Source organism: Antennarius striatus, chromosome 8, assembly GCF_040054535.1.
Source record: "Antennarius striatus isolate MH-2024 chromosome 8, ASM4005453v1, whole genome shotgun sequence".
Classification (NCBI taxonomy): domain Eukaryota; kingdom Metazoa; phylum Chordata; class Actinopteri; order Lophiiformes; family Antennariidae; genus Antennarius; species Antennarius striatus.
The window spans coordinates 15,650,590-15,676,012 of NC_090783.1; the positions used below are offsets into that span (position 1 = coordinate 15,650,590).

At 42.5% G+C, this 25,423-nt stretch overlaps 1 protein-coding gene across 2 annotated transcripts in view; it reads left to right on the top strand.

The window, feature by feature from the left end:
- The window catches only part of LOC137599637 (teneurin-3-like), a 221,358-nt gene extending 210,448 nt beyond the window's left edge, over positions 1–10,910 (top strand). For both annotated transcript variants that reach the window (XM_068320595.1, XM_068320596.1), the window contains 13 exons: positions 352–521; positions 768–894; positions 3,414–3,611; positions 4,258–4,317; positions 4,550–4,894; positions 5,157–5,401; positions 5,486–5,667; positions 5,977–6,179; positions 6,421–6,531; positions 6,748–6,890; positions 7,000–7,124; positions 7,601–7,731; positions 8,463–10,910. In XM_068320595.1, the coding sequence (XP_068176696.1) occupies positions 352–521; positions 768–894; positions 3,414–3,611; positions 4,258–4,317; positions 4,550–4,894; positions 5,157–5,401; positions 5,486–5,667; positions 5,977–6,179; positions 6,421–6,531; positions 6,748–6,890; positions 7,000–7,124; positions 7,601–7,731; positions 8,463–9,218 (2,796 nt within the window). In that variant the 3' untranslated portion in view covers positions 9,219–10,910. The remainder of the gene's footprint in view (positions 1–351; positions 522–767; positions 895–3,413; positions 3,612–4,257; positions 4,318–4,549; positions 4,895–5,156; positions 5,402–5,485; positions 5,668–5,976; positions 6,180–6,420; positions 6,532–6,747; positions 6,891–6,999; positions 7,125–7,600; positions 7,732–8,462) is intronic.
- The last annotated feature ends 14,513 nt before the right edge of the window (positions 10,911–25,423 follow it).

Below are 25,423 nucleotides of genomic sequence, written 5' to 3' on the forward strand. Positions count from 1 at the left end.
TTCAAAGATTTTTTGTCAAAGTGGGCTGAATTACTGAATTGTGAGAAATGTAGTTTTGGTCAAAGCACACTTTTGACCTATTTATTTATAGACACTCTGACCAAATGTGGAAGACCACATGAGTTTGACACATGTGTTATACAGTTTAACATTTCAGCATGTAGGGTTCTTTAATTGACTTCAGGCTATTTTACATGTTCAAACTTTGTCAGGATCTTGACAGAAATTAGATAGAGCCTCATGTAATGTATTCAATTTCAGATATTCTGCATCAAATTCTTAAGCTGCTTAAAGATTTATGAGGTCATTACTAGTCTTTTTCAGTGGATATGTGTGTCTTTACCCCCTCAGGTGAATGGAAGGAACTTGTTGTCTGTGGATTACGATCGTACGCTGCGAACAGAGAAAATTTATGACGATCACAGGAAGTTCCTGCTTAAGATCATCTACGACACCCAAGGTCATCCGACGCTGTGGGTTCCCAGCAGCAAGCTGCTTTCAGTTAACCTGACATACTCAAGGTGAGGCGTTCTGCAGTATTCCTTACTTTATGGACTCTGCGCTTCTAATGAGCCACAGGAAAACGTAACAAGTTTAAATATTTGATTTTTTTTTTCAAAATTATCTTCCGTTACACACTGTCATTAACTATACGATCAATAAATAAACTATGTAAAAAGTTATATCATTATATCCACGTCTTTAATGCAACACATCCTGGTATGAAGCAGATATCAGCAGCTTTCTGCTTGTGTCTGTTTGTCCAGTACGGGACAGGTGACAGGCCTGCAGAGGGGTCCGACCACAGAGAGGTGGGACTACGACAGTCAGGGAAGAATCATCTCCAGAGTCTTCGCTGATGGAAAGACGTGGAGCTACACTTACCTGGATAAGGTAGAGGATGACATATCGACACCTACACACAGTAAATACACTATGAAAAAAGTATGCCGTAAGAAGACTGTTGTAAATGTGTGGGTGTATGATGACCATACCAAAAAAAAAATTTTTTTGAAAATGTGTTGAAGTTCTTTCTGTGAGGAAGATTTCATTGAAACACAAATAAATCAGGACCTGAAGATGCTGATAGCATTAATGGGGATCATAAAGATGTACAGGATTATGAATGATCATGAAAGAGGGACCGCTCTGCTGGAGGGCAGTTTGGAGGGATATGCTGTATAGCCATAGTAGGAGTGGACTGAGCTGCCGAGTAAGGGGAGAAGTGGAAGGTCAAAGAGGAAGTCTGAAGATAACAGGGGGACCAACGTAGTAAGACAGAGAAGGATGATATGACTGCAGATGCCAGAATGCAACCCTCCTCCTCCTTCGTCACTTCTTCCTGAGTCATTCTAGTAGGGTTGACTATTAAGTGTTTCTCTGACCTCCTAAATTGGAAGCCAGGGTGATATTTACCAGCTGCCTGAGGAAGGTACCATGCATCCAAAAACAGCATGAAGTTTATTTTTTAGCCTTTCTTCCATACAGAGAATGGTTGCTGTTGCCCTGTTCCAGCTCATTGTCCAATGACTGGAGGTGCAAAAGGGACCCAAAGGATTTGTGAAACTGATGGCTTTGTCCTTAATTTTTTGACACCTGGGAGAAATTGAAATCACACAAAATCCCCAAAGACCACTGCTTTCCTCATTTAAGGTGACCCCCAAGCCACAATGTCAATGCAACATGGCAACATGGAGAAGCGAACCATAGCACAAATTAAGAAGTAGGATGTGTAGCGTATATAGTGTGTGTGTGTGTGTGTGTGTGTGTGTGTGTGTGTGTGTGTGTGTGTGTGTGTGTGTGTGTGTGTGTGTGTGTGTGTGTGTGTGTGTGTGTGTGTGTGTGTGTGTGTGTGTGTGTGTTTGTGTGTATTAGAGATAAGATCGGGCCTAAAGATCAGAAAGGTAAAGTGACAGGAGAAAATACAGCTGACGCACGGAGGGAACTGAGCAGGTACTGTAGATGGATGTTTCTCATACAGCGCCTTCTCTGTTTTACCTAAATTATTTATTTTATAAGGGTATCCCCTAGTTTAATACCCATAGATCGTTTGAGACACATAATATATAAATATATAAATATATTTATTGAAAATGTTCAGGCCGGATCTTAAGTCCGAACTCGAGTCCAAAAAAAATCTAGCCCGACCCGACCCGAAATTAATTGTTGACTTTCTGAGCCCGACCCGACCCAAATTTCAGGTCGGGTCGGGCCCCAACTCGGGTTCTGGCACAAGATCTTCTCTGTAGTGTGTATATAAATATGTATTCAAATTTCCCAGTTTGGGATAAATAAAGTATATCTATCTATCTATCTATCTATCTATCTATCTATCTATCTATCTATCTATCTATCTATCTATCTATCTATCTATGCGCCCTCAATGAGCAGCTTATAAAGGGAACACAACTTGCTCAAGGGCACCTCGGCAGTGCTTGGGGAGGTGAACTTACACCTCCTACTGTCAGCTCACACTCCAAACTTTTTGCCCTCTTTAACCAGCCACCCTCCGGTCCCCAGTCCAAGACTTACCACCCCTATGGACCTTTTTTTTTTTTTTTTAAAGCATTTCGTCAGGATTAGATGCGTAACAACCGTCTCCTAGTAAACTGGAATTACACATTCCCCTCTGTACACCTCAGCATGAATTTGTAATGTTGTATTTGAAGATTGACCAAAAAAAGGCTTCTGGTTACATTATCTAAACTCAGGAGCCTGTGAGACATTTTGAATATGTCGCTATTTTTTTCTTTTCATTTGCATTTGCTCTACTTTAACAAAGTCCTTCTAGAGAATTAGCATAATTAGCATAAAAATTCATTACAACCTATAGTTCTAAGTAATAAAAAGTTAGCAAACTTCATAGTGTCCCTGTGGTGACAGAGACAATTTCCATGTCATGCAGTTACTGAAATGTGCATTTTCCAGCATTAACCAAATTTCACGTTTGATGAATCCTGGCCTGAGGACATAAAGTACACATGCAAATGAGTCACAGTTGGTGCACCCGTCACTGTAATGGCTAGAGGAAAAAGTTTTGTTGCAGTCAACATTTGATTTACATGAACTCTTCCTGAACTTTACAACACTTCACATATTGGTACATGACGTGTAGTTAATGAGTGCTCTCTGGCACTACATAGTACTTACAGGAAGTGTCAATGTAACCCATTTAATGGCATCTGCTTTGTACAAGATAATGAGGCAGTAATGGAAAGAAATTTAAGGGTCTGTTAAACGCTGCTTACAGCTTTATTTTCTTATTTGTATTATTGTACAAAGTAGTTTTATATATTCTATCTTTGTGGTATGAAAAGATGCTTCATCTCATTGTTTAAATAAAAATATGGATCTTTTACATCTTTTTGCATAGATGCTACATATTCTCCTCTGTGCTTTCTTCACTCTAACAGTCCATGGTGTTGCTGCTGCACAGCCAGCACCAGTACATCTTTGACTATGACTCAGGGGACCGGCTGTCAGCTGTCACCATGCCCAGCGTGGCTAGACACACCATGCAGACTATCAGATCCGTAGGATACTACAGGAACATCTACACACCACCAGAGAGCAACGCCTCTGTCACCGTGGACTACTCTGAAGACGGACAGGTGTGGGGGCTCGTAATAAGACTGCAGTTCTACTCTTGGGCTTCCATGATCTACCCATATGTTCTAAAAAAAAAAGAAAACATTGGGGAGAATTCAGTGCAATTTCACACATGCCTTGAATGGCCCCAATGGTGTGCGATTCCCAATTGATATTGTTGTTTTGCATGTTGTTGTTTTTTACATTTTTCAGCACCTTTAAACGGGATCCTTATGTCTATCTGCTGTTATTTTTTCCTTTTCCAAAATTATGGGTTATCAACGTCAGCGCAAAATGATTTTTATACCCTTTAAACGGGATCCTTATGTCTATCTGCTGTTATTTTTTCCTTTTCCAAAATTATGGGTTATCAACGTCAGCGCAAAATGATTTTTATACCCTTTTGGGGACTTTTGTGTTGATACAAATTGCATTTCAATCTCTCTTATTTCAAATTTTTAACTGACATTTTAGTTCACCTTTAAAAAGGTGAACCAAATACAGTGCCGCATGATTTTTTTCTTCAACACACATCATAGTTAATCCTGACCGTTTTGCTCCATTAGACAGCCATAATGAATATTTTGGGTAAAAACACTGATGTGATCATCATTTTAACGATAGTCAAGCTTAACTGGTTATCTGTGCTGTTTTTCTCTTTCCTTGCAGCTCCTAAGCGTTGCTCATCTTGGAACTGGTCGCCACATACTGTACAAATATCGCAGACAGGTGAACAATTGTTGTTTCATGCTGCACCTATAATTAATGGATTCATTATTAAGTGTTGTCCAAAATAAAGATCAGAAATGAGTCAGGTGGATCCTACAGTGGTCCCATCCAATATAACGCAGCTCCAGCAGAGAATGAATATTGACTTTTACAGCTTGACAAGAGCGTTCAGTCTTGGTGGAGTTATCCATGAAGTGATTTTTGTCTATTTCTGTTTTTCTTGTCTCGTCAGAACAAGCTGGCAGAGATCCTCTATGACTCGACACGTGTCAGTTTCACATACGATGAGACCGCTGGTGTCCTGAAGACCGTCAACCTGCAGAGCGAAGGGTTTATTTGCTCCATTCGGTATCGTCAGATCGGCCCACTGGTTGATCGGCAAATATTCCGCTTCAGCGAGGACGGGATGGTGAACGCACGATTTGACTACACCTATGACAACAGCTTCAGAGTCACGAGCATGCAGGCTGTAATCAATGAGACACCACTGCCAATCGATCTCTATCAGTTTGATGACATATCTGGGAAGGTGGAGCAGTTTGGGAAGTTTGGCGTCATCTATTATGATATCAATCAGGTAAGATGGGTTGGATTGATTCGATTTAAACCGTCCTTAGTGACAAGTCAACTATCAGCTGTCAGGGCCAATTATGAGTTTCTGTTAAGCAACAGCGTATAGAAAGCTAACATGGAATTAAACAAAGGATCTCCCATAAAGGCAGTTGTTTTCATGTCCTGTCTTGTATAATTTGTCCAGGATCTCAGACACCCATCATCAGGGCTGTTTTGTCAGAGGAAAACTTAAATTGCTTTTCTGAACTAGTCTCCATCTGTCTCAGATTATCTCAACCGCCGTGATGACCTACACAAAACACTTTGACCAGCACGGCCGCATCAAAGAGATCCAGTATGAGATATTCAGGTCTCTGATGTACTGGATCACCATACAATATGACAACATGGGCAGAGTCACCAAGCGCGAGATCAAGATTGGACCATTCGCAAACACTACCAAATATGGTTATGAATATGACGTTGATGGACAGCTGCAAACAGTCTCTCTCAATGAGAAGATGATGTGGAGGTAAGAAGGTGACTTTTTTTTTTTAAATGGTGCCGTCATTTTATGATGTGATGATCTTAATAATATAATTTTCTTGAATTTCAGGTACAATTATGACCTGAATGGTAATCTGCATTTGTTGAACCCTGGGAACAGCGGTCGGTTAACACCACTACGCTACGATCTGAGGGACAGAATCACTCGGCTGGGAGATGTTCAGTATAGAATGGATGAGGATGGTTTCCTGAGACAGAGAGGAGCTGAGATATTTGAGTACAACTCCAAAGGTGGGAGTTACAGGCGTAGTTCATATTATCAACGCTTTCGTCGTTTATGAATTTATACTCGTGGTTGAATGCATTTTGAATAATGTGGTAGCGTTTGCAAAATTAATCACTTGAGTAGAATATTGTGGTGATGTGAATTAGATTGTAGGAGAACATGCACATGTTGTGTCTTCAGAAGTGACTGAGCTAGATCCTGAAGAAAACCGCCTTTAGTGAAATGTAGATTTTGTAGTGTAAATAGCAATGATATAATATCATAAGTGCAGGTGTTTATTCTTAATGTCCTTTCTTTTAACATCTGTGATTTAGGTCTTCTGGTTCGCGTCTACAGCAAAGCTGCCAGCTGGACCATACAGTATCGTTACGATGGTTTGGGTCGGCGTGTAGCATCAAGAAACAGTCTGGGCCAACATTTGCAGTTCTTCTATGCTGATTTGAACTACCCCACCAGGATCACCCACGTCTATAACCACTCCAGCTCTGAGATCACATCATTTTATTATGATCTTCAGGTAACTGCACCAAAAGAGGCCTCTGAATACTGACAAACTCATAGCAAACTAGAATATCTTCTATAGACAGTCAGCTAACAAGGCTTACAAAAGTTGAAAGTGATAGTACCTCATTAATATTAATGTGTATGGTACTCCTGGTACCATATTCCAGCAATAATGTATAATTATAACATAACATTATATAACATGTAATTATACCATTCTTTGTGTTAATGATTGGAATGTGACTTCTGAACAGGGCCATGTGTTTGCTATGGAGATCAGCAGTGGAGAGGAGTTTTATATTGCATGTGATAACACGGGGACCCCACTGGCTGTCTTCAGCAACAATGGACTATTGCTTAAACAAGTATGTGGGACTGTTTCTTTTATAATTATTCAAATTCCTCTAGTGGCATTTTTTTGTGTCCCTCACCAGGTCATAAACCTGTTTTTGTGTGTGTGTGTGTGTGTGTGTGTGTGTGTGTGTGTGTGTGTGTGTGTGTGTGTGTGTGTGTGTGTGTGTGTGTGTGTGTGTGTGTGTGTGTGTGTGTGTGTGTGTGTGTGTGTGTGTGTGTGTGTGCAGGTGCAATACACAGCTTATGGTGAGGTTTATTTTGATTCAAACCCAGACTTTGTGCTGGTAATTGGTTTTCATGGTGGACTATATGAGCCTCTGACACGACTGCTGCATTTTGGAGACAGAGACTATGACATCCCTGCTGGAAGGTTGGTATACGGTCACTTATTTTGTAATTTCAGCCCAAAGTGTACTATTAGAGGATGCTACATTGGCCTTGTCGGTAACATGTCTAACCACAGTGTGCTTGTTGTGAAGGTGGACCAGTCCTGACATTAGCACATGGACACGCATAGGGAAAGACCCTAAGCCCTTCAACCTCTACATGTTTAGAGGAAATAACCCTATCAGCAAGATTCAGCAGGTCAAAGAATATGTTACAGGTAAAAAGAAACACTGGTATAAAAGCAATTAAAAGGAAGTTAGTACTTTTTAGGTCTGGGTGTTTGATTAAAAGAAACTAACACAGAATTAAGGGAAATCTAGCTTCTGTCCCAGTTCCTAGAGTATGAATTAACATAAATACTGTAAAGAAAAATACCTTTGTGTGTGAGCTACAAATAAATACATTTTAAGTTCAAAACAATGGACATGTTTTATGTAGAGCTATTTAGCAAAAACGAAAATTGTATAATTTGTTTTTTAAACTTAATTAAAACATGGAATAAATATTTCAGTGTTTTGTTGCATTTAAGTAACAAATGCAGTTTATTGTGGACTATTAAACATGAAAGAAACAAAGACGTTTGCATGTTGTATGACACAAATTATTACTGCCATTGTTTGCAAATCATCTAATCATCGCTACCATTATCACTATTTTCCTTCTTCCACAAACCACCACTCTTTTTTTCTGCAGATGTCAATATCTGGCTGGTCACGTTTGGTTTCCATCTTCACAATGCAATCCCAGGATTCCCCATTCCAAAGTTTGACCTGACACAGCCGTCCCTGGAGATGAAAAAGAGTCAGCTCTGGGATGACCTGCCTGTGTGTATAATTTCCTAAAAATTCTTTGATAGAGAGTTTGAATGAATAAGCGTTAACATCACAGTTAAGAGCAAAGATGCTGTTGTATTGATAGCCGACAGTATTCCTTGTGTGTGATGTGCCAGCAGCAGATATTTTAATATTATCTGCTGGCACATCACAGATCAACTGTGTTCATTAAAATGAATAAATTGAATGTTTTTTAATTACTTGATTTTTTATAAGGTGACCACAAAAAGTATAAGGGAATGGTGTTTTTAGACTAATGCATAAAAATATACTAAAATATAGAATTAGAAGTACTACATTTACTGATGTTTAATAAATTATATATATTTTTAATCAGAATTTTTTTTTACTGATTTCTGATTCATTATTTTATAAACAAGTAATCATGATCAATTATTATTTCCCAAAAATGTTGTTCTAGTCAGCTTTTATTTTATTACAGAGTTGTTGAGATGAGTTTGAAAAGTTGATCTACATTTATGAAAGTCTCCCTCTTTCTTTCTCTATATTGTAGTTACTACCTGATTTAGAATAAACTACAATTTTGCACTAATTGATTTATTTTCAACTTGGTAGCATCAAAATATTTTGGTTGACACTAAAAGTACTAAGTAACGTTTACCTTAAGGATCATGCAATGCCATGCTAAATTCCACACCAATGTCTGAAATATCAAGGAAAACCAATCCAAACTTTATTTCCTCTTTTTTTTTTGTCAACAGTCAATTTCAGGAGTCCAACAGGAGGTGACTCGTCAGTCTCAAGCCTTCCTGTCCTTTGAGCGAATGCCGGAAATCCAACTCAACCGGAGGCATTCGGATCACACCAGACCCTGGCTGTGGTTCGCTACTATCAAGTCTCTGATTGGTAAGGGAGTGATGCTCGCTGTGATTCAAGGTCGTGTGGTGACCAACGCTCTCAATATTGCCAATGAAGACTGCATCAAAGTGGCAGCAGTCTTAAACAATGCCTTTTACCTTGAGGACTTGCATTATACCATGGAGGGACGCGACACTCACTATTTCATTAAGACCAGTCTGCCTGAAAATGACCTCAGTGCCCTGCGACTCACCTCAGGCAGGAAATCACTAGAAAACGGAGTTAATGTTACAGTGTCCCAGTCTACAACCGTGATGAATGGGCGAACGCGTCGCTTCGCTGATGTGGAGCTACAATACGGAGCCCTGGCACTCCATGTGCGTTATGGCACAACGCTGGACGAGGAGAAGGCACGAATCCTTGAGCATGCAAGGCAGAGGGCACTGTCCAGTGCTTGGGCCCGTGAGCAGCAGCGGGTGAGAGATGGGGAAGAAGGAGTTCGGCTTTGGACAGAAGGGGAGAAAAGGCAGCTACTGAGCAGTGGCAAGGTGTTGGGTTATGATGGCTACTACCTCTTATCAATAGAGCAGTACCCCGAATTAGCCGACAGTGCAAACAATATCCAGTTCTTACGCCAGAGTGAGATAGGGAGGAGGTAACACGGCATCCTCAAATGTCCAAATTCAACAAAAAGTTCATTTTTAATATAAAAGGGATGTCACAGACTTAACTGTCCTGAGACTCAGCATTACAGAGAATCCATGTTTGCTGACTTTTACTTAATTCATCATCAAGTACGATTTATTGACTGATTTGATTAATGATGCAAAAAGTATTTTATCACAATTCACCCAAAACATGAACGTACCATTTTGATGGCTTAAAACAATGTATTTAAGCCTACCAGAGGTTCAACCAATGCCTTCTTTCTTTCCTTCTTTCTCTTTCTTTCTTTCTTGGTCTATTTTTCTTTCTATCTTTGTCTTTCTGTCTTTCCTTCTTTAATAGCCTAGTTGCATGCCTCACCCAAACTCTGTTCGGCAGCGGGGCCGGCGTGAGTGCTGTAATTGTATGTTATCTATATGAAACAGAGGGATGTAGAGACTTGGATCAAATAAGAAACTGATATTTTCAGTGGTCATCACAACTAGATGAGCCTGCAAGCATTTAAACAGTTGTAAACTGTCACAGCAATCAATATAAAATGTTTGTGGATCTGCAACAAATGTTGCAGGTACTATGTCAGTGTGGGTCCTGGTGGGGCCCTTCACCCTTGGTTATAGACCTCTATGAGCCATGTCTATAAGAGCTATTGTTTCCATGGCTGAAGCCATTGAATGGAACTGTTGTGGAACTGTTGTGGACTCTCTCTAAGAGAGACAGGCACAAAAAATGACTACAATTTGTACGAAGGAAAAAAAAGACTGACTTTTCTTTGGATTTTTTTGTTGTTTTTTATATTATGTAAACTTGCATTTGCTTCAGACATAGGGGGATATAAAAATGAACAAAATGTGCTTACATACTATTACCTATACCACTATTACTACTATAACTACACAACAACAGGAATGGACAACGATCTGGACAAAAAAAGAAAGCAGAATCTTTAACTTACATTTTTTACTGACATCTTGATCTTTTTGGTCAGTTCTACAACCACCTAATCCCCTTTGTGTTTACAAAGTCTATAAAATCATGCTGGTTCAGACTACAGCAGTGTTTGAGAAGCACTAGCGCACCACAGCTATTTGTGATTCTATGTGGATATACTTTTTGTGGACCCAGTGGTCTCACTGTCCTGGAAAACACTGATCCCCAGTCAGCTCAGAAGTCCTTCATTTCTGCAAACAGGGCTCAGCCTTATAATGCATAGACTTTGTACTTTTATTGGTCACAGGTATTATTCTTGCAATATAAACATTTTGTCATGGCTTTGGGGTGGGAGGTAAGGGGGTGGGTGGGACAGGGTAACAGAGTAGTAACTAATTGTTGCTTCTCACCATCGGTGACTTTAATGACAGTAAATGATTAAACATTGATGTGGATGTTTTCTCCTTGATTGTGGGTCTCTGTACTCTTTTAAGGGAGTTTTCTTTTTGTATATGTGTTTTTACAAGGGTAGGAACCCAACTTTGATTATTTTAAAAGAAAGAACAGGAACAAACCCTTAACCATATTCTACCAACCTTTCTTCAGAGATGATTTAGACGAGTTGTCAATGTTTTCTGGGTTCATCCTTCTTATTTCAAAAGTTGAGAAGTCCTACTTATCATTAGATCAAATTAGTCTCAGAGAAAGTAATTTATGTACATTGTTTCTACAGTAAAGAATAAAAATCCTTGAAAATATTGTTGTTGCTTTCTTTTACTGACTTAAGCATGCTTAAAGGCAAACATAGTGAAAATGTAGTGGTGAACGCATTGTCAACATGTGATGAAGAGTATAATGTCTCAATGCCTTCAGTGCTCCACGTTTTTTTTTTTAATGTTTTTAGTTTGAAGTTGAAATGTCTTTACATGGATGAAATAAGGTAATGTGTCATGGGCACTCCTTCTGCGGGTCACAGGGGTTGGTGGAGCCTTTCCCTGTTTGCAAGAGGCGGGGGACACGTCAGGTAACTCCAGTTCACAAGGGAGCCACATGGAAGACAAACAACCACTTATGATGTACATGCTCACACCTACAGGTAATTTGGAACTGAAAAATTAACCAGAAGGGCATGTTTTTGGAGGTGGGAGGAAGAGAGAACCCGGAGAGAACATATGCAGATATGGGGACAACGTGCAAACTCCTCACAGGACAGGACTTGAACCTGGAACCATCTCACTGTGAGGCGACACCACACCACCACGCTGCCGCCCCAGTCTTAAATATGCTTCCCGCGGTGCACCAGCAGCATCGCCCGTGGCATGTCCCGTGCCTCTCGCCTGTATGTCCGTTTGGATAAGCTCCAGAAACCCTTGTGACCCTCAAAAAGTAGAAAAACCATATAAGATCAACAAATGAATGAGTAATACTCCCAACAACAGTGTCAGTAAGTAGCTGTCTTAAATAACAACATAGTGTTGAGCCACAGCAACAATGTCCCAAATTCCTCGCTCATCACCGATTCATGCTTTACAACTCCTTTTGTGGACTTTAAGTCAAAGATCAGAGCTAGCCTCCTGGGTAGCCCCTTCTGTACTACTGCCCCCTTCTTTTTTTCCACCACCTCCCTTCCCATTCCATCACTCAGCAGTCGCTCAGTCCACAGGGAATTGGCTTGGGTACCAGAGGATGGATGGTTCAAGTCCAGAAGGGACAGGAGTGTGCACTGGAGCAGGAGAGGTATCAGTTCACCTCCTGAACTTTACCAATTAGTCCCTGGACAAGTCACGGAACCCTAAAAACCTGCTTCCAGGGCACCGCCATGTGTTTAAGATTGTAGATTCTATCCTTGATGGTGTTTCTGTATTTAGTTTCCCCATTTCTGACTTGTATCTGTATGTGGATTCCACTTAAACTGCTGAAATTTAACAAGCAGTTTTTCTCTCACATTTTTTCCAAGTGCTTGTTTGTGGGCCTGAGATTTGCTTCTGTCAGAAACTGCTTTTCATTTCAATTTCTTGCTGTACAGTCACAGTCACTGTGGTAGGGTATGTGAAGTTGTTTTTAATATAATTCATAACCAGATAATAACATGTTCATTGCTCTAATTTCACCTATCCATTGAAATGTGCAACTCAAAAGCTGCTCAGGATGCTTTCCTATTTTACTTGAGGTTACTCTCAGTAACTCTTACTGGATGATAAATGATCTAGCTGATCAAAACAAATTATCATGCACTTTGTTGGTGGAATACCAGATTTGACTATGAGGTGCATCCAGTAAAGCTGTATGTTAAAAAAAATATTACCAATATTAACACTATTAGCGTATATTTAAAGAGAGTAGATAGTAATTTGTTGCTCATTTGTTGAAGGTACCCAACACAATAATGACAAATTAGATGCTAATACTAATCTAATACACACTGTATGAATCTGTTTTACTTGCCCGTTCTGACAGTTTCTGCTCTCATTCGTTGTCTGTGATGCAGTTAGGCTCTCAGTATTTTTAATCCTTCAAGTCTTTTGTTTTTGACAGGATTGTCCTTGTGTTCACCAACAAGAAATAACTTTTCCCAGTTTTTAGTTACTACTGGTAACGTACCTCATACCTCAATTGCCATCCAAACATGTCCTCAGCTGTGTATTTATCTAGTCTTCTTAGATTATTTATTCATTCTTCATTTATCCTTTGAGATAAATTATATAGATAGATAGATAGATAGATAGATAGATAGATAGATAGATAGATAGATAGATAGATAGATAGATAGATAGATAGATAGATAGATAGATAGATAGATTATATATTATTCATCTCAAATATATATATAATAATAATAATAATAATAATAATAATCCACCTTTAATTGTCCACACAATGGGGAAATTATAAATATATACAGTATATCTCATATCACAGATATCTGTCATGCATTTAGGGCAGAACAACAACAAACATGACTTTTAAAAAAAATATTATTATTCCGAGTTCAAGCATTAATCAGACATTTGGGACATTTTTGTGCTTAGAGGTTTGTTTATCCTTCAGTTCCAGAGCAGGTCTCTGATATTGACCACAGATCTGGGACTACAACAGCCACCTGTAGCACTTTTCTTTTTTCTGGAGTTGGGCATCAAGTTCCTTGAACTGGGTCATCAAGGCCATCTCCTTTTTTTTCCACTCCTACTCTGTCTGCATGGAGTAGTCATCAGAAAATCCATCTGTTGGAGGACAGATGACCTTACTTTCTTACACTGGCTCCGGATGCTTGCTAACTCTTGCTCCTTCTTCATCAGGGTGTGTTTGGGCTCCAGTTGATCCTTGAAGAGATACTGCTTCTCGTCATGCCAGTTCACCCTACTGGTCTGAAAGTCAAGCTGAGCCTCTTTCAATGCAGCATTCACAGTGTATGCCTCTTTTTCTGCTCCTCCAGCTGAGCCTTATTGGAAGCCTTCTGCTGCAGTCCTGTCTCCAGAACTTTATTCAGGTCTTCCCTGTCCAGTTGTGCTTGCAGGTCACAGTGCAGCCTGGTCTAGACATCCAGCTACATTTTGGTAAGGGTTTCCTGCGTAGGCCCAAGTGCCTTGTGAGGGGGCTTCTCTGGTGGCGGAGTGCGGCATGACTGGTGGCCAGACTGCCGGCTTTTTTTCAGCGATCATGTTTTTAACCAATATTAATATGAATATTAATCCATATATAAGACGCACCGGATTATAAGGAGCACTACGGGTTTATGAGAAAATTTTAGGCTTTTAGGTGGCCTTATAGTGCGGAAAATACGGTATCTGCCACCATTCTACAGAATGAAAAAAATGAAAGAGAAAAGGCACTGGGCACAACAAAGGTATGTAACACTCAGATTAATAGTTCAAACTACGCACAAGTCGTTTTTCTCAAATATCCACCTTCCTAACATTCACTTGACACTTTTATATGATCTGTACTTCAGCCAATGACACTTTTTGTGTTTGTGATGGTACATTTTGCTGCTGCTCCCTGTTTTAATTTTCTTGGACTGAAAATGACAAGTGTTGAATGTAACTTATGCAGCCGAGTTAAACTCAGTTTAAGAAGAAAAAAAAAAAGGAATGATATTTATTTGACTGTTTAGAAAACCTTTTCAATCCCACTTCTACTGTTGTCATTCCTACTTGGTGTTTGAACATTTACAGAGATGGGCATGTGGTTATGATGCAGAAACAACAGTTTACACAAAGGCTGGAAACAGGATAACCTGCTAACTCGTGAAAATCAGAGCAGGGCCCGTCATCTGCTGGATCTGATCTGTGGAATATTTAAAGTCGAAATAAAAACTTCAGCTGTCTCCAATAGAACTCTGTAGACTTCATTATAGGGTTCAAGTTGCCATAAGAAAGATTACAAATGTATAGTAAAGCAGCAACGTGCTTTAATTTGTAGTTTCTGTGTGTGAGCTTTAGGTTCATTTAAAGGTTCATAAAAATACAATGTCATTTACAATTTATACTATATGTTACTGACTCAGGCGATAAGTACAGTTAGTTGAGGCTGCATTTGTCAAAATAAAATTCAGATAGAATATTTATGCTGAATGAATATTGCAAGTTTATTTACATCCTAAACACGGTATAAATACAGTAGTTTTGTTGTATCTGCTACAGTTGATCCTCTTTCAATGCAGGAAAATCATCAATATCACATGTGAACATATGAAGTTATGAAATGTACTGTATGAAATGTACACATACTGAATTAAAATTAACAGAATACAGCTTAACTAAAGAACAGTGATTAGTTTTATTGTGAACAGTTCTCAATTTGTAACAAATCATGATCTTTCCTGTCTTGAAATGACGTGCCAGTTACATCACCACCACCACTAGCTGTGTGATTGTTTCTTTTTAAAGTACATGTTTTCCTTCCCTGTCGCAACCTCACTAATTCACTGATAAACAGAAAATTATTCCTTGCATTCCCTGTGTAGGTTCCACACTATGGAGCTTGGCTCGACACTCTCAATGATCCCCTCATTATCCACATCGACAAGAAAAACACAGGACTGCTCGTAAAGTTTAAACTGTTTACTTAAACAAAACCAAAAAAAGGTGATACAAAAAAATACTGAAATTGTGCATTAAGCATCCATCATAACCAAAACTTTAACCACGGGGTGGCAAGGTAGAGAGTTAGCGAGGTAAAAAGAGAGAGAAAGAGAGAGGTCGAAAAACCGTGTGGCTCCACTGTCACCTGCCCAATTGACTGAATGACATCACAGGAGCTTCAACCAAAGTTATTGAAGGTGCACGGCAAATTAAAAACACCAAACTTCCATATATGCTCCCATCCGTTACAAATATTATATAAATGACATTTTTATCCATTTTAAACTCTCCAAATACATTTTAAACGATTAATTACAGTATCATTCAAATTAACCGAAAATACCTGTAAATAGGCCTTTCACTTCCTTCCAAATCAATTAACTTATATTGCTATGAATTTTAACTAATTTTAAATTATTTATTAACCTTTTTTAACCAAAAATCAAAGAAATGCATTTAGGGTCCTACACCCTGTGTGTATTTACCAACTCGTTTGTTTTCAGCTTTTGTTTTTCAGAGAATCCACAGAAATGTATAAAATTTTTATTTCAAAATTGTTTAATTATATGACATTAGGATGTTGCAATTATTGCAAACCTAAAAATAGGAAAAGAAAAAACATTTATCAACAAGTATGTGAGTGTGTGTGTGTGTGTGTGTGTGTGTGTGTGTGTGTGTGTGTGTGTGTGTGTGTGTGTGTGTGTGTGTGTGTGTGTGTGTGTGTGTGTGTGTGTGTGTGTGTGTGTATGCGTGAGTGCGTGCGTGCATGCGTGCGTGTGTGTGTACATCAGCCAATAACACTTCTTTGTGTTTGTGATAGTACATTGTACTGCTGTTCACTATTTAATTTTCATGGTCTGAAAATGATAAGTGTTAAACTCAGTTTAAGAAAAAAAGAAATGATAGTTAATTGACTGTTTACAAAACCTTTTCAATCTTTCTTCTACTATCATCGTTCAAACTTGGTGTTACAACATGTACAGAGATGGACATGTGGTTATAATGCAGAAACAAGACTGTGTCCAAACGTTCTGGTGGGATGTTAGGTCTCTTCCTGTATGTGGCTCCTGGTCCTTCCTGTGAAAAGTCCTGTGCGAGGTTGCCCGCCACTGCTGGGGCAGCCAGGTATGCCCTTGCCACCGTGGCTAACAGTGGAAACTGCCCTGCTTTTTATCTCCACCACTGCAGGGGCTCCACCCCAAAAGAGGTCCCCTTGTCTGGTCTGCCTCTACAGACTCTTCGATGGACGTCTGCCTTCTCCTAGGGGCGGAGGAGAACAGGTCCCCAAGGAGGAACTCCATACCAGAAAGCTGGCTTGGGAGCCAGGATCTGCCAACTCACAATCATCATCTTCCCCAGTTTCACTGTGTTCATCTTCAGGTTCTCTGAACATAACTGGGTGGGATTCTTTGGGGCGTTTACTCCTCCACTTGATGTCGCTTTCAAACTCCGGAGAACCAGGTGATGAGCTTCTCTTGCTTTCTATCTTGCTTTGGTTTCTTCTCCTGTCCTCCTTCACAATCCTGACAGCTTCTTTCTTCAGCCAATTAAAAGTAGTGGTCTGCTCCTTATAAATGACCAGAACACAAATGTTGTGTTATTTTATCCTCACAGTAACTAAGGTTTGCTGAAGGTAAGAGTCAATGTACATTAACACATTCGAACAGCATGTCAACTAAGCATTGTGGTTAAACTGAACACTTACTGATCACTTTGTCTCACGGCATTTACAGAGAAAGGACCAAAGAATTAGTGTATGTGGTCACCAGCAGTTCTTGCTGCAAGGTCTTAAGACTTCTAGGGGAAACACTGCATTAGATATTCATAATCCTGAATACATTTTTAGTTTACTGAAACTGGAAATGCAAATATTGTGTAGACATAACCTGTATGAAAACAACATCAATCCCTAAAGGAAATTCTGTCGGGCTCAGTCAGGGTTTAAACTGACATTTTCAAGGGTTAATTAAATGTGCCCACCAAAGTAAAATCAGCAGTCCAGACGCTGGAACGCAGCCTTCAACTTTGAAACTTTGATAATTACAAAGATGGGCATGGGTTTCATCTTCTTCTTCTTCTTCTTTTCCTTTTGGCTTTTCCCTTCAGGGGTCGCCACAGCGAATCAGTTGCCTCCATCTAACCCTGTCTTCTGCATCCTCTTCTCCCACACCAACTACCTTCATGTCCTCTTTCACTACATCCATAAACCTCCTCTTTGGTCTTCCTCTAGGCCTCCTCCCTGGCAGTTCAAAACTGAGCATCCGTCTTCCAATACATTCACTATCTCTCCTCTGGACATGTCCAAACCATCTCAGTCTCGCCTCTCTGACTTTATCTCCAAAGCCTCTAATATGTGCTGTCCCTCTGATGTACTCATCCTGATCCTATCCTTCCTGGTCACTCCCAAAGAGAACCTCAGCATCTTCATATCTGCTACCTCCAGCTCTGTCTCCTGTCTTTTCCTCAGTGACAATGCCTCTAGACCAAACATCATCGCTGGTTTCACGACAGTTTTGTACACCATTCCTTTCAACCATCCATCCATCTTCCTCCGCCTATCCGGGGTTGGGTCGCGGGGGCAGAAGCTTAAGCAGGGAAGCCCAGACTTCCCTCTCTCTAGCCACTTCGTCCAGCTCCTCCGGGAGAATCCCAAGGCGTTCCTAGGCCAGCCGGGAGACATAGTGTCTCCAGCGTATTCTGGGTCGCCCCCGGGGCCTCCTCCTAGTAGGACGTGCCCGGAACACCTCACCAGGGAGGCGTCCATGAGGCATCCTAACCAGATGCCCGAGCCACCTCATCTGGCTCCTCTCGATGAGGAGGAGCAGCGGCTCGACTCTGACTCCCTCCCGGATGACTGAACTTCTCACCCTATCTCTAAGGGAGAGCCCGGACACCCTGCGGAGGAAAACCACAGCTCGTGACCATAGGTGAGGGCAGGAACGTAGATCAACCAGTAAATTAAGAGCTTTGCCCTTCAGCTCAGCTCCTTCTTCACCACGACGGACCGATACAGAGTCCGCATCACTGCAGACGCTGCACCAATCCGCCTGTCGATCTCCCGTTCCATCGTACCCTCACTCGTGAACGAGACCCCGAGATACTTGAACTCCTCCACTTGGGGAGGGATCTCATCCCCAACCCGGAGAGGGCACTCCACCCTTTTCCAACTGAGGACCATAGTCTCAGATTTGGAGGTGCTGATTCTCATCCCAACCGCTTCACACTCAACTGCGAACCACTCCAGTGAGAGTTGGAGATCACGGCTTGATGAAGCCAACAGCACCACGTCATCTGCAAAAAGCAGAGAAGCAATACTGAGGCCACCAAACCGGACACCCTCAATGCCTTGGCTGCGTCTAGAAATTCTGTCCATAAAAGTTATGAACAAAATCGATGACAAAGGGCAGCCTTGGCGTAGTCCAACCCTCACTGGAAACAAATCCGATTTACTGCCAACAATGCGGACCAAACTCTGACATCGGTCATACAGGGACCAAACAGCCCTTATCAAGGGGTTTGGTACCCCATACTCCCGAAGCACCCCCCACAGAACCCCCCGAGGCACACGGTCGAACACCTTCTCCAAGTCCACAAAACACATGTAGACTGGTTAGGTGAACTCCCATGCCCCCTCAAGGACCCTGCGGAGGGTGTAGAGCTGGTCCACTCTTCCACGGCCAGGACGAAAACCACACTGCTCCTCCTAAATCCGAGATTCGACTTCCCGACGGACCCTCCTCTCCAGAACCCCTGAATAGACCTTGCCAGGGAGGCTGAGGAGTGTGATATCCCTGTAGTTAGAACACACCCTCCAGTCCCTCTTCTTAAGAAGGTGGACCACCACCCCAGTCTGCCAATCCAGAGGCACTGTCCCCGATGTCCACACGATGTTGCAGAGGCGTGTCAACCAGGACAGCCCCACAACATCCAGAGCCTTTAGGAACAATGTCCCGCGTTGAGGTCAGCAGCACCCCATCCCCACTATACACAGTGTTGATGCTGCACTGCTTCCCCCTCCTGAGACGTCTGATGGTGGACCAGAATTTCGTCGAAGCCGTCTGGAAGTCGTCCTCCAAAGCCTCACCGAAATCCTCCCGCGCCCGAGTTTTTGCCTCACCAACCACCAAAGCTGCATTCCGCTTGGCCAGCCAGTACCCATCAGCTGCCTCAGGAGTCCCACAGGCCAAAAAGGCCTGATAGGACTCCTTCTTAAGCTAGACGGCATCCCTTACCGCCGATGTCCACCAATGGATTCTGGGGTTGCCGCCACGACAGGCACCGACCACCTTACGGCCACAACTGCGGTCGGCTGTCTTGAAAGTGGAGGCACAGAACATGGTCCACTTAGACTCAATGGCCCCTGCCTCCCCCTGGACGTGGATGAAGTTCTGCCGGAGGTGGGAGTTGAAATTCCTTCTGACAGGGGATTCTGCCAGGCGTTCCCAGCAGACCCTCACAATACGTTTGGGTCTGCCAGGTCAGACCGGCATCTTCCCCCACCAGCGGAGCCAACACACCACCAGGTAGTGATCAGTTGACAGCTCCGCCCCTCTCTTCACCAGAGTGTCCAAAACATGCAGTCGCAAGTCCGATTACACAACCACAAAGTCGATCATCGAACTGCGGCTTGGGGTGTCCTGGTGCCAAGTGCACGTATGGACACCCTTTTGTCTGAACATGGTGTTTGTTATGGACAGTCCGTGACGAGCACAGAAGTCCAGTAACAGAACACCACTCGGGTTCTGATCGGGGGGGCCGTTCGTCCCAATCACGCCCTTCCAGGTCTCACTCTCATTGCCCACGTGGGCATTGAAGTCCCCCAGCAGAATGATGGAGTCCCCAGTGGGAGCGCTGTCCAGCACCCCCTCCAAGGACTCCAAAAAGGGTGGGTACTCTGAACTGCTGTTTGGTGCATAAGCACAAACAACAGTCAGGACCCGTCCCCCCACCCGAGGCGGGGGGGCTACCCTCGTCCACTGGGGTGAACCCCAATGTACAGGCGCCAAGCCGGGGGGCCATAAGTTTACCCACACCTGCTCGGCATCTCTCACTATGGGCAACTCCAGAGTGGAAGAGAGTCCAACCCCTCTCGAGAGAACTGGTACCAGAGCCCAAACTGTGTGTGGAGGTGAACTATATCTAGTCGGAACTTCTCGACCTCACACACCAGCTCGGGTTCCTTCCCTACTAGAGAGGTGACATTCCACGTCCCAAGAGTCAGCTTCTGTAGCCGGGGATCGGACCACCAAGGTCACCGCCTTCGGCCACCGCCCTCGGCCACCGCCTTAAGCCACCGCCCAGCTCACAATGCACCCGATCCCTATGGCCCCTCCCACAGGTGGTGAGCCCATGGAAAGGGGGACCCACGTTGTCCTTTCGGGCTGTGCCTGACCAGGCCCCATGGGTGCAGGCCCAGCCACCAGGCGCTCGCCTTCAAGCCCCACCTCCAGGCATGGTTCCAGAGGGGGGCCCCGGTGACCCACGTCCGGGCAAAGGAAAATGTGGATAACTCCTACTCTATTTCTCTTCCTATCTACACCATGATAGAACAACTTAAACCCTGCTCCTAAACTTCTAGCCTTGCTACCTTTCCACCTGGTCTCCTGGACACACAGTATGTCTACCTTCCTTCTCTGCATCATGTCAACCAACTCTCTACCTTTTCCTGTCATAGTTCCAACGTTCATTATCCCTATTCTCAGTCCTATACTCTTGGCATTCCTCTTCTCTCTCTTCCTTCCGGACACACTTTCCTCCTCTCCTTCTTCGACCAACAGTAGTCCAATTTCCACCAGCACCCTGTAGTTCAACAGCACCATCTTTTGTACCAGTAACAGTAAAAGGAGTGGAGCTGACGCCTCTTCAGAAGTGATGGTTTTTGTCCCATTTGAGAGAAGTTATAAATAGTCCTGAACGCTAAATTGGTGGCAGCGGTGGGAGCCACTCACAGTGTTATGAGATGTATTTATGTGAGTTTGACTAAGTAGGACATCACTGAAGGCCTAGGTGTAAAACGTACAACCCGCTACTGTTCAGACTATTGTACTGTAGTTGTGGTTCAATGGAACGGAAAATTACCAATGCAGTTTTATCTAAGCTTCCATTCAAAAGCTTTTTAACCCATGGATGCACAAGTTATCGATACATCTGCTCTTCCACAGGAGAGGTGAAACATGACCCCATGGACTGTTTTTCTTCAACAGCTTCGAAATGAAAAGTTCTAATATATTCATATTCCAGATATTCACAATAAAACATGTTTGTGAGACGAAACCGTTTGAATTATTTATTTGTTTTTTCATTTACTGGAAGAATTTGCAGCATAAAAAAAAGATCTCCACTCACTCTCTGCATCTGTCACAAACTACTTGTTTGTCACAAACTACTTGCTTCTGGCTATGACCGCTGCACACAGGGGCACTGCATTTGATGCAGCAATCAGCGGTTTTCCGATCTTTCTTTCTGGGACACAACCTGCACCTCTTCCGCTGGCGATGTGTGTCTGTTCCCTCTGGACGGGTCGCAGCAGTCTTTGTCACTCCGACCCTTTCCATTGCGGCTGTGATATAGGCTGGTAGGTTCAGGGTATCTTCCATTCGACTTATCATGTGAGGTGTCACAAGCTTCGTTGAGAGCTCCATGAGGAATTGTCGTCCTCCACAGGTGATGCCTGTGTAAACTTCAGGGTGCTGAGCCCTGAAAAGTGAATAGGCATCCAGAATAGCGACATCAATCATGTTATACCAGAGCACCATGGTACATCTCTGCGTCTGGCGTTTGTAGGTGTAGTTGCCAACCATCTGGTCCATTATATCCACTCCTCCTTTCATCAGATTGTAGAAGAGGACCGCTTATAGTTTTTTCTGGTTTCATCCACTGTCTTGCTGTGGTGCATTGTGTTAAGCAGCAGAACAGCCTTCCCCTTCTTTCTTACATAACTGATCATGGTCATGTTGCCATTGAACCCAAATTTGGTGTTGTGGACCTCTCTGGACCTGGAAGCCTTTATGACCAGAGGAATGTCCGGCTTGTTCTGTCGCAAGTTCCCACAAAAATCAGACCCTCCTCCAGGAGATGCTCTGCAAGAGGGACGCTGGTGAAGAAATTGTCAGTGATGATGCTGTGACCTGTGTGTCTGAATCCACTGCACAATTGATGGACAATGTTTTCCCCCAGATTATTCTGGACATTTTCCACTGGTTGTCTCCCTAGGTACACAATCCCATCAATTCCATATGGGCTACATGCATCACAAACCCAGAAGATCCTTATGCCATACTTGGCGGGCTTGTTCTGCATGTACTGCAGAAGCTGGTTGTTCATCCACCGTCACACAATCACTGAGGATGAATTTATACCGGCAGTTGATCCGGAACAGGTCCCATATGTGGCAAAAGGGTGCCAGGCGATCTGTTTGCAGTCGGTCGGCCCTGGTCCATTTGTCATCAAAGCATAAGAACCAGCGAATGTCTTCAAATCTTCTAACTGACAAAGTGGCCTTGTACAGTGGGTTGTGCAGAGGACTCCTGAAAAGCGTATGTACAGGCACATACTTCTTCTTGCTTCCTGCAAGAATGGTCAATCCAATGAAGGCCACCAATTCATCTTTGGTTATATTTCTCCACTCTCTCCCCGTGCCTGAGGCTGCTCTTTCTTCCTCCTTGTTTGTGCATGTCAACACCTCTTCTACTATATCATCAAACATGAACTCCTTCCATGCATCTATTGGGGAGACAGTCCTAATCCCAAGTAGAGGTCCTGGCCGAATACGTTTAAAACTGTGACTTGGTGTTGCAGCCTGTCTGGCGGTAACTCTGCCCAGTATGAGGCCTTTTGGCTCCGTCGGTCCAGCACAACATCCACGGCCTCTTCAGACGACTCATCAGGGAACACGTGTGTGTCTGACAGCCCTTGTTCAGTGGGGGACAATAGGTTGGGTCTTCCATATCTGAGATGTCAGAATTCGAGTTAATGACTGTGTCTGGTTTGTCATTCCATTCATCCTGGATCATTTGCAGAACACGGTCCACAGAGAACAGAGCTGGCCTCCTATTAGCCATCTTACTATGAATAAAATATAAAGTCAGAGAGGCCAAACTGAGATGGTTTGGACATGTCCAGAGGAGGGATAGTGAATATATTGGTAGAAGGATGCTGAGTTTTGAACTGCCAGGCAGGAGGCCTAGAGGAAGACCAAAGAGGAGGTTTATGGATGTAGTGCAGTAGTTCTTAACCTGGGTTCGATAGAACCTTAGGGGTTCGGTGAGTCGGTCTCAGGGGTTTAGCAGAGACGGAGGTCAAGACAAAACACCCGACATCGTGTCGGGTGTTTTTTGCCGAACATACACGAATCACCGTGTACTTTTTACACATTGTGTCGATTCATGATGACACACCCCTCTTAGCCATCACTGGCTGCAGGTGATCACACTACATCGATTAGCCTACCTGTGCTACATGGGATTTTGCTGATTCAGTAGTTGATTTATGCCTGTCTTGATGATACGTCCTCTGATTGCTTTCTTAATATTTTAATTCATAGTAACTATGTTGAGCAAAAAAGAAAGTGGTCTGACAAATATGTACAACACGAAATTACATGTATTATACTGTATATATACTGTATAACGGAACGTGATGGGAGTCAGCATTCTGGATGATTTGCAATGTCAAGTTGAGCAACTCTAGTCTCATACTGGCAAAAATAAAGGAACACTTCCTTAACCTGCATGGAATTCAAATGACACAGACTTCGCTGTGAAAATGACATAAGAGTAGCACTAGCCAAGGTGAAGCCACACATATCTGAACTGGTCTCTCAATAACAACAGCAGAAGTCACACTGATTTGCAGGTAGGTCATTTCATGTGAGTTCATGCACTGTCTTGGTTTTGTTCTTTGAAAAAGGTGACATTAATGCACAATTCATTAAATACACCAGTAAAACATAGTATACTTATGTCTTAAATTGAAAAAAAAAAATTATTAAAGAAGGGTTCGGTGAGTGAGCATATGAAACCGGCAGGATTCGGTACCTCCAACAAGGTTAAGAACCACTGATGTAGTGAAAGAGGACATGAAGGTAGTTGGTGTGAGAGAAGAAGATGCAGAAGACAGGGTTAGATGGAGGCAACTGATTCTCTGTGGAGACCCCTAAAGGGAAAAGCCGAAAGGAAAAGAAGACCATTGATTTAACCGGCAAAGTGATCACACTTTAGATATATTACTAAAAAATTAAGTTCATACAGAAATGACTTACAAGTTATATGAGCCGGCCACAGATTTGGAGGATATATGCGGTGCAGCAGAGGTCGTTTGGCTTGCTGACGGCCCCGGTTGTGTGTGTGGAGGCCTTGCCGGATGTTGCAAACACCTGCAAGGCCACTGGGGGCTGGGAACAGGGTTGCGAATGCCCGCCAACCTGCTGGAGGCTTGGGTTGTGTGTCTGGAGGCGGTTCACGGGGCTGCTGAAGTCAGCTCCCGGGTGAAGAGCTTGCTGACACCGGTTGTGTTGATTGGAAAGTTCCAGCAGAAGTGAATAACTGACAACAGGTGTCTGAGTGGGACACCAAAAGTGGCTGAAAAGTAAAGGTTCATACGAAAATCCATATTTGTGGTCATATGTGACCCCATTCATGGCAGAGTGGGTTAGTGATACAGAAACTGAAATTTTTTGAGAATTCATTATGTTTTAAAAATGAAAATGGCCTCATGTCACAGACATATTTTATGAGGAATACTGGAATATGACTACATTACAAGCTTTTATTTTGAAGCTGCTGAAGAAAAACAACCAATGGGGTCATGCCTGACCACACATGTGCATCAAAGGGTTAAGAGTGAAATTTGGCGTTCAGCGAATCGAGATTTATTTCTTTTGGCATTATTTTACCTCAGACTGATATAACTTCTTGTAATACATTCAGTCGCTGTAATTAGGAAATGAGGGTCAAATTCAGTGATTTTATCATATTCTTTTCTCTCATTCCTCTTCGTCTTTGGTTTGTTGTTTTAGTATTAATGAGTTCTAAGTTTTCGCTACTTGTATTTTTGTGCGTGCAAAATGTAATGAATGTGTCTATACTATAATAATCAATAAATCGAACTTCCTTAGATAAAAACATAGGGGGTGAACAAGGCCCGGTGTGGCGGTGTGGTCGTCTTTAAGGAGGGGTGCCAGTTTTTCCGCG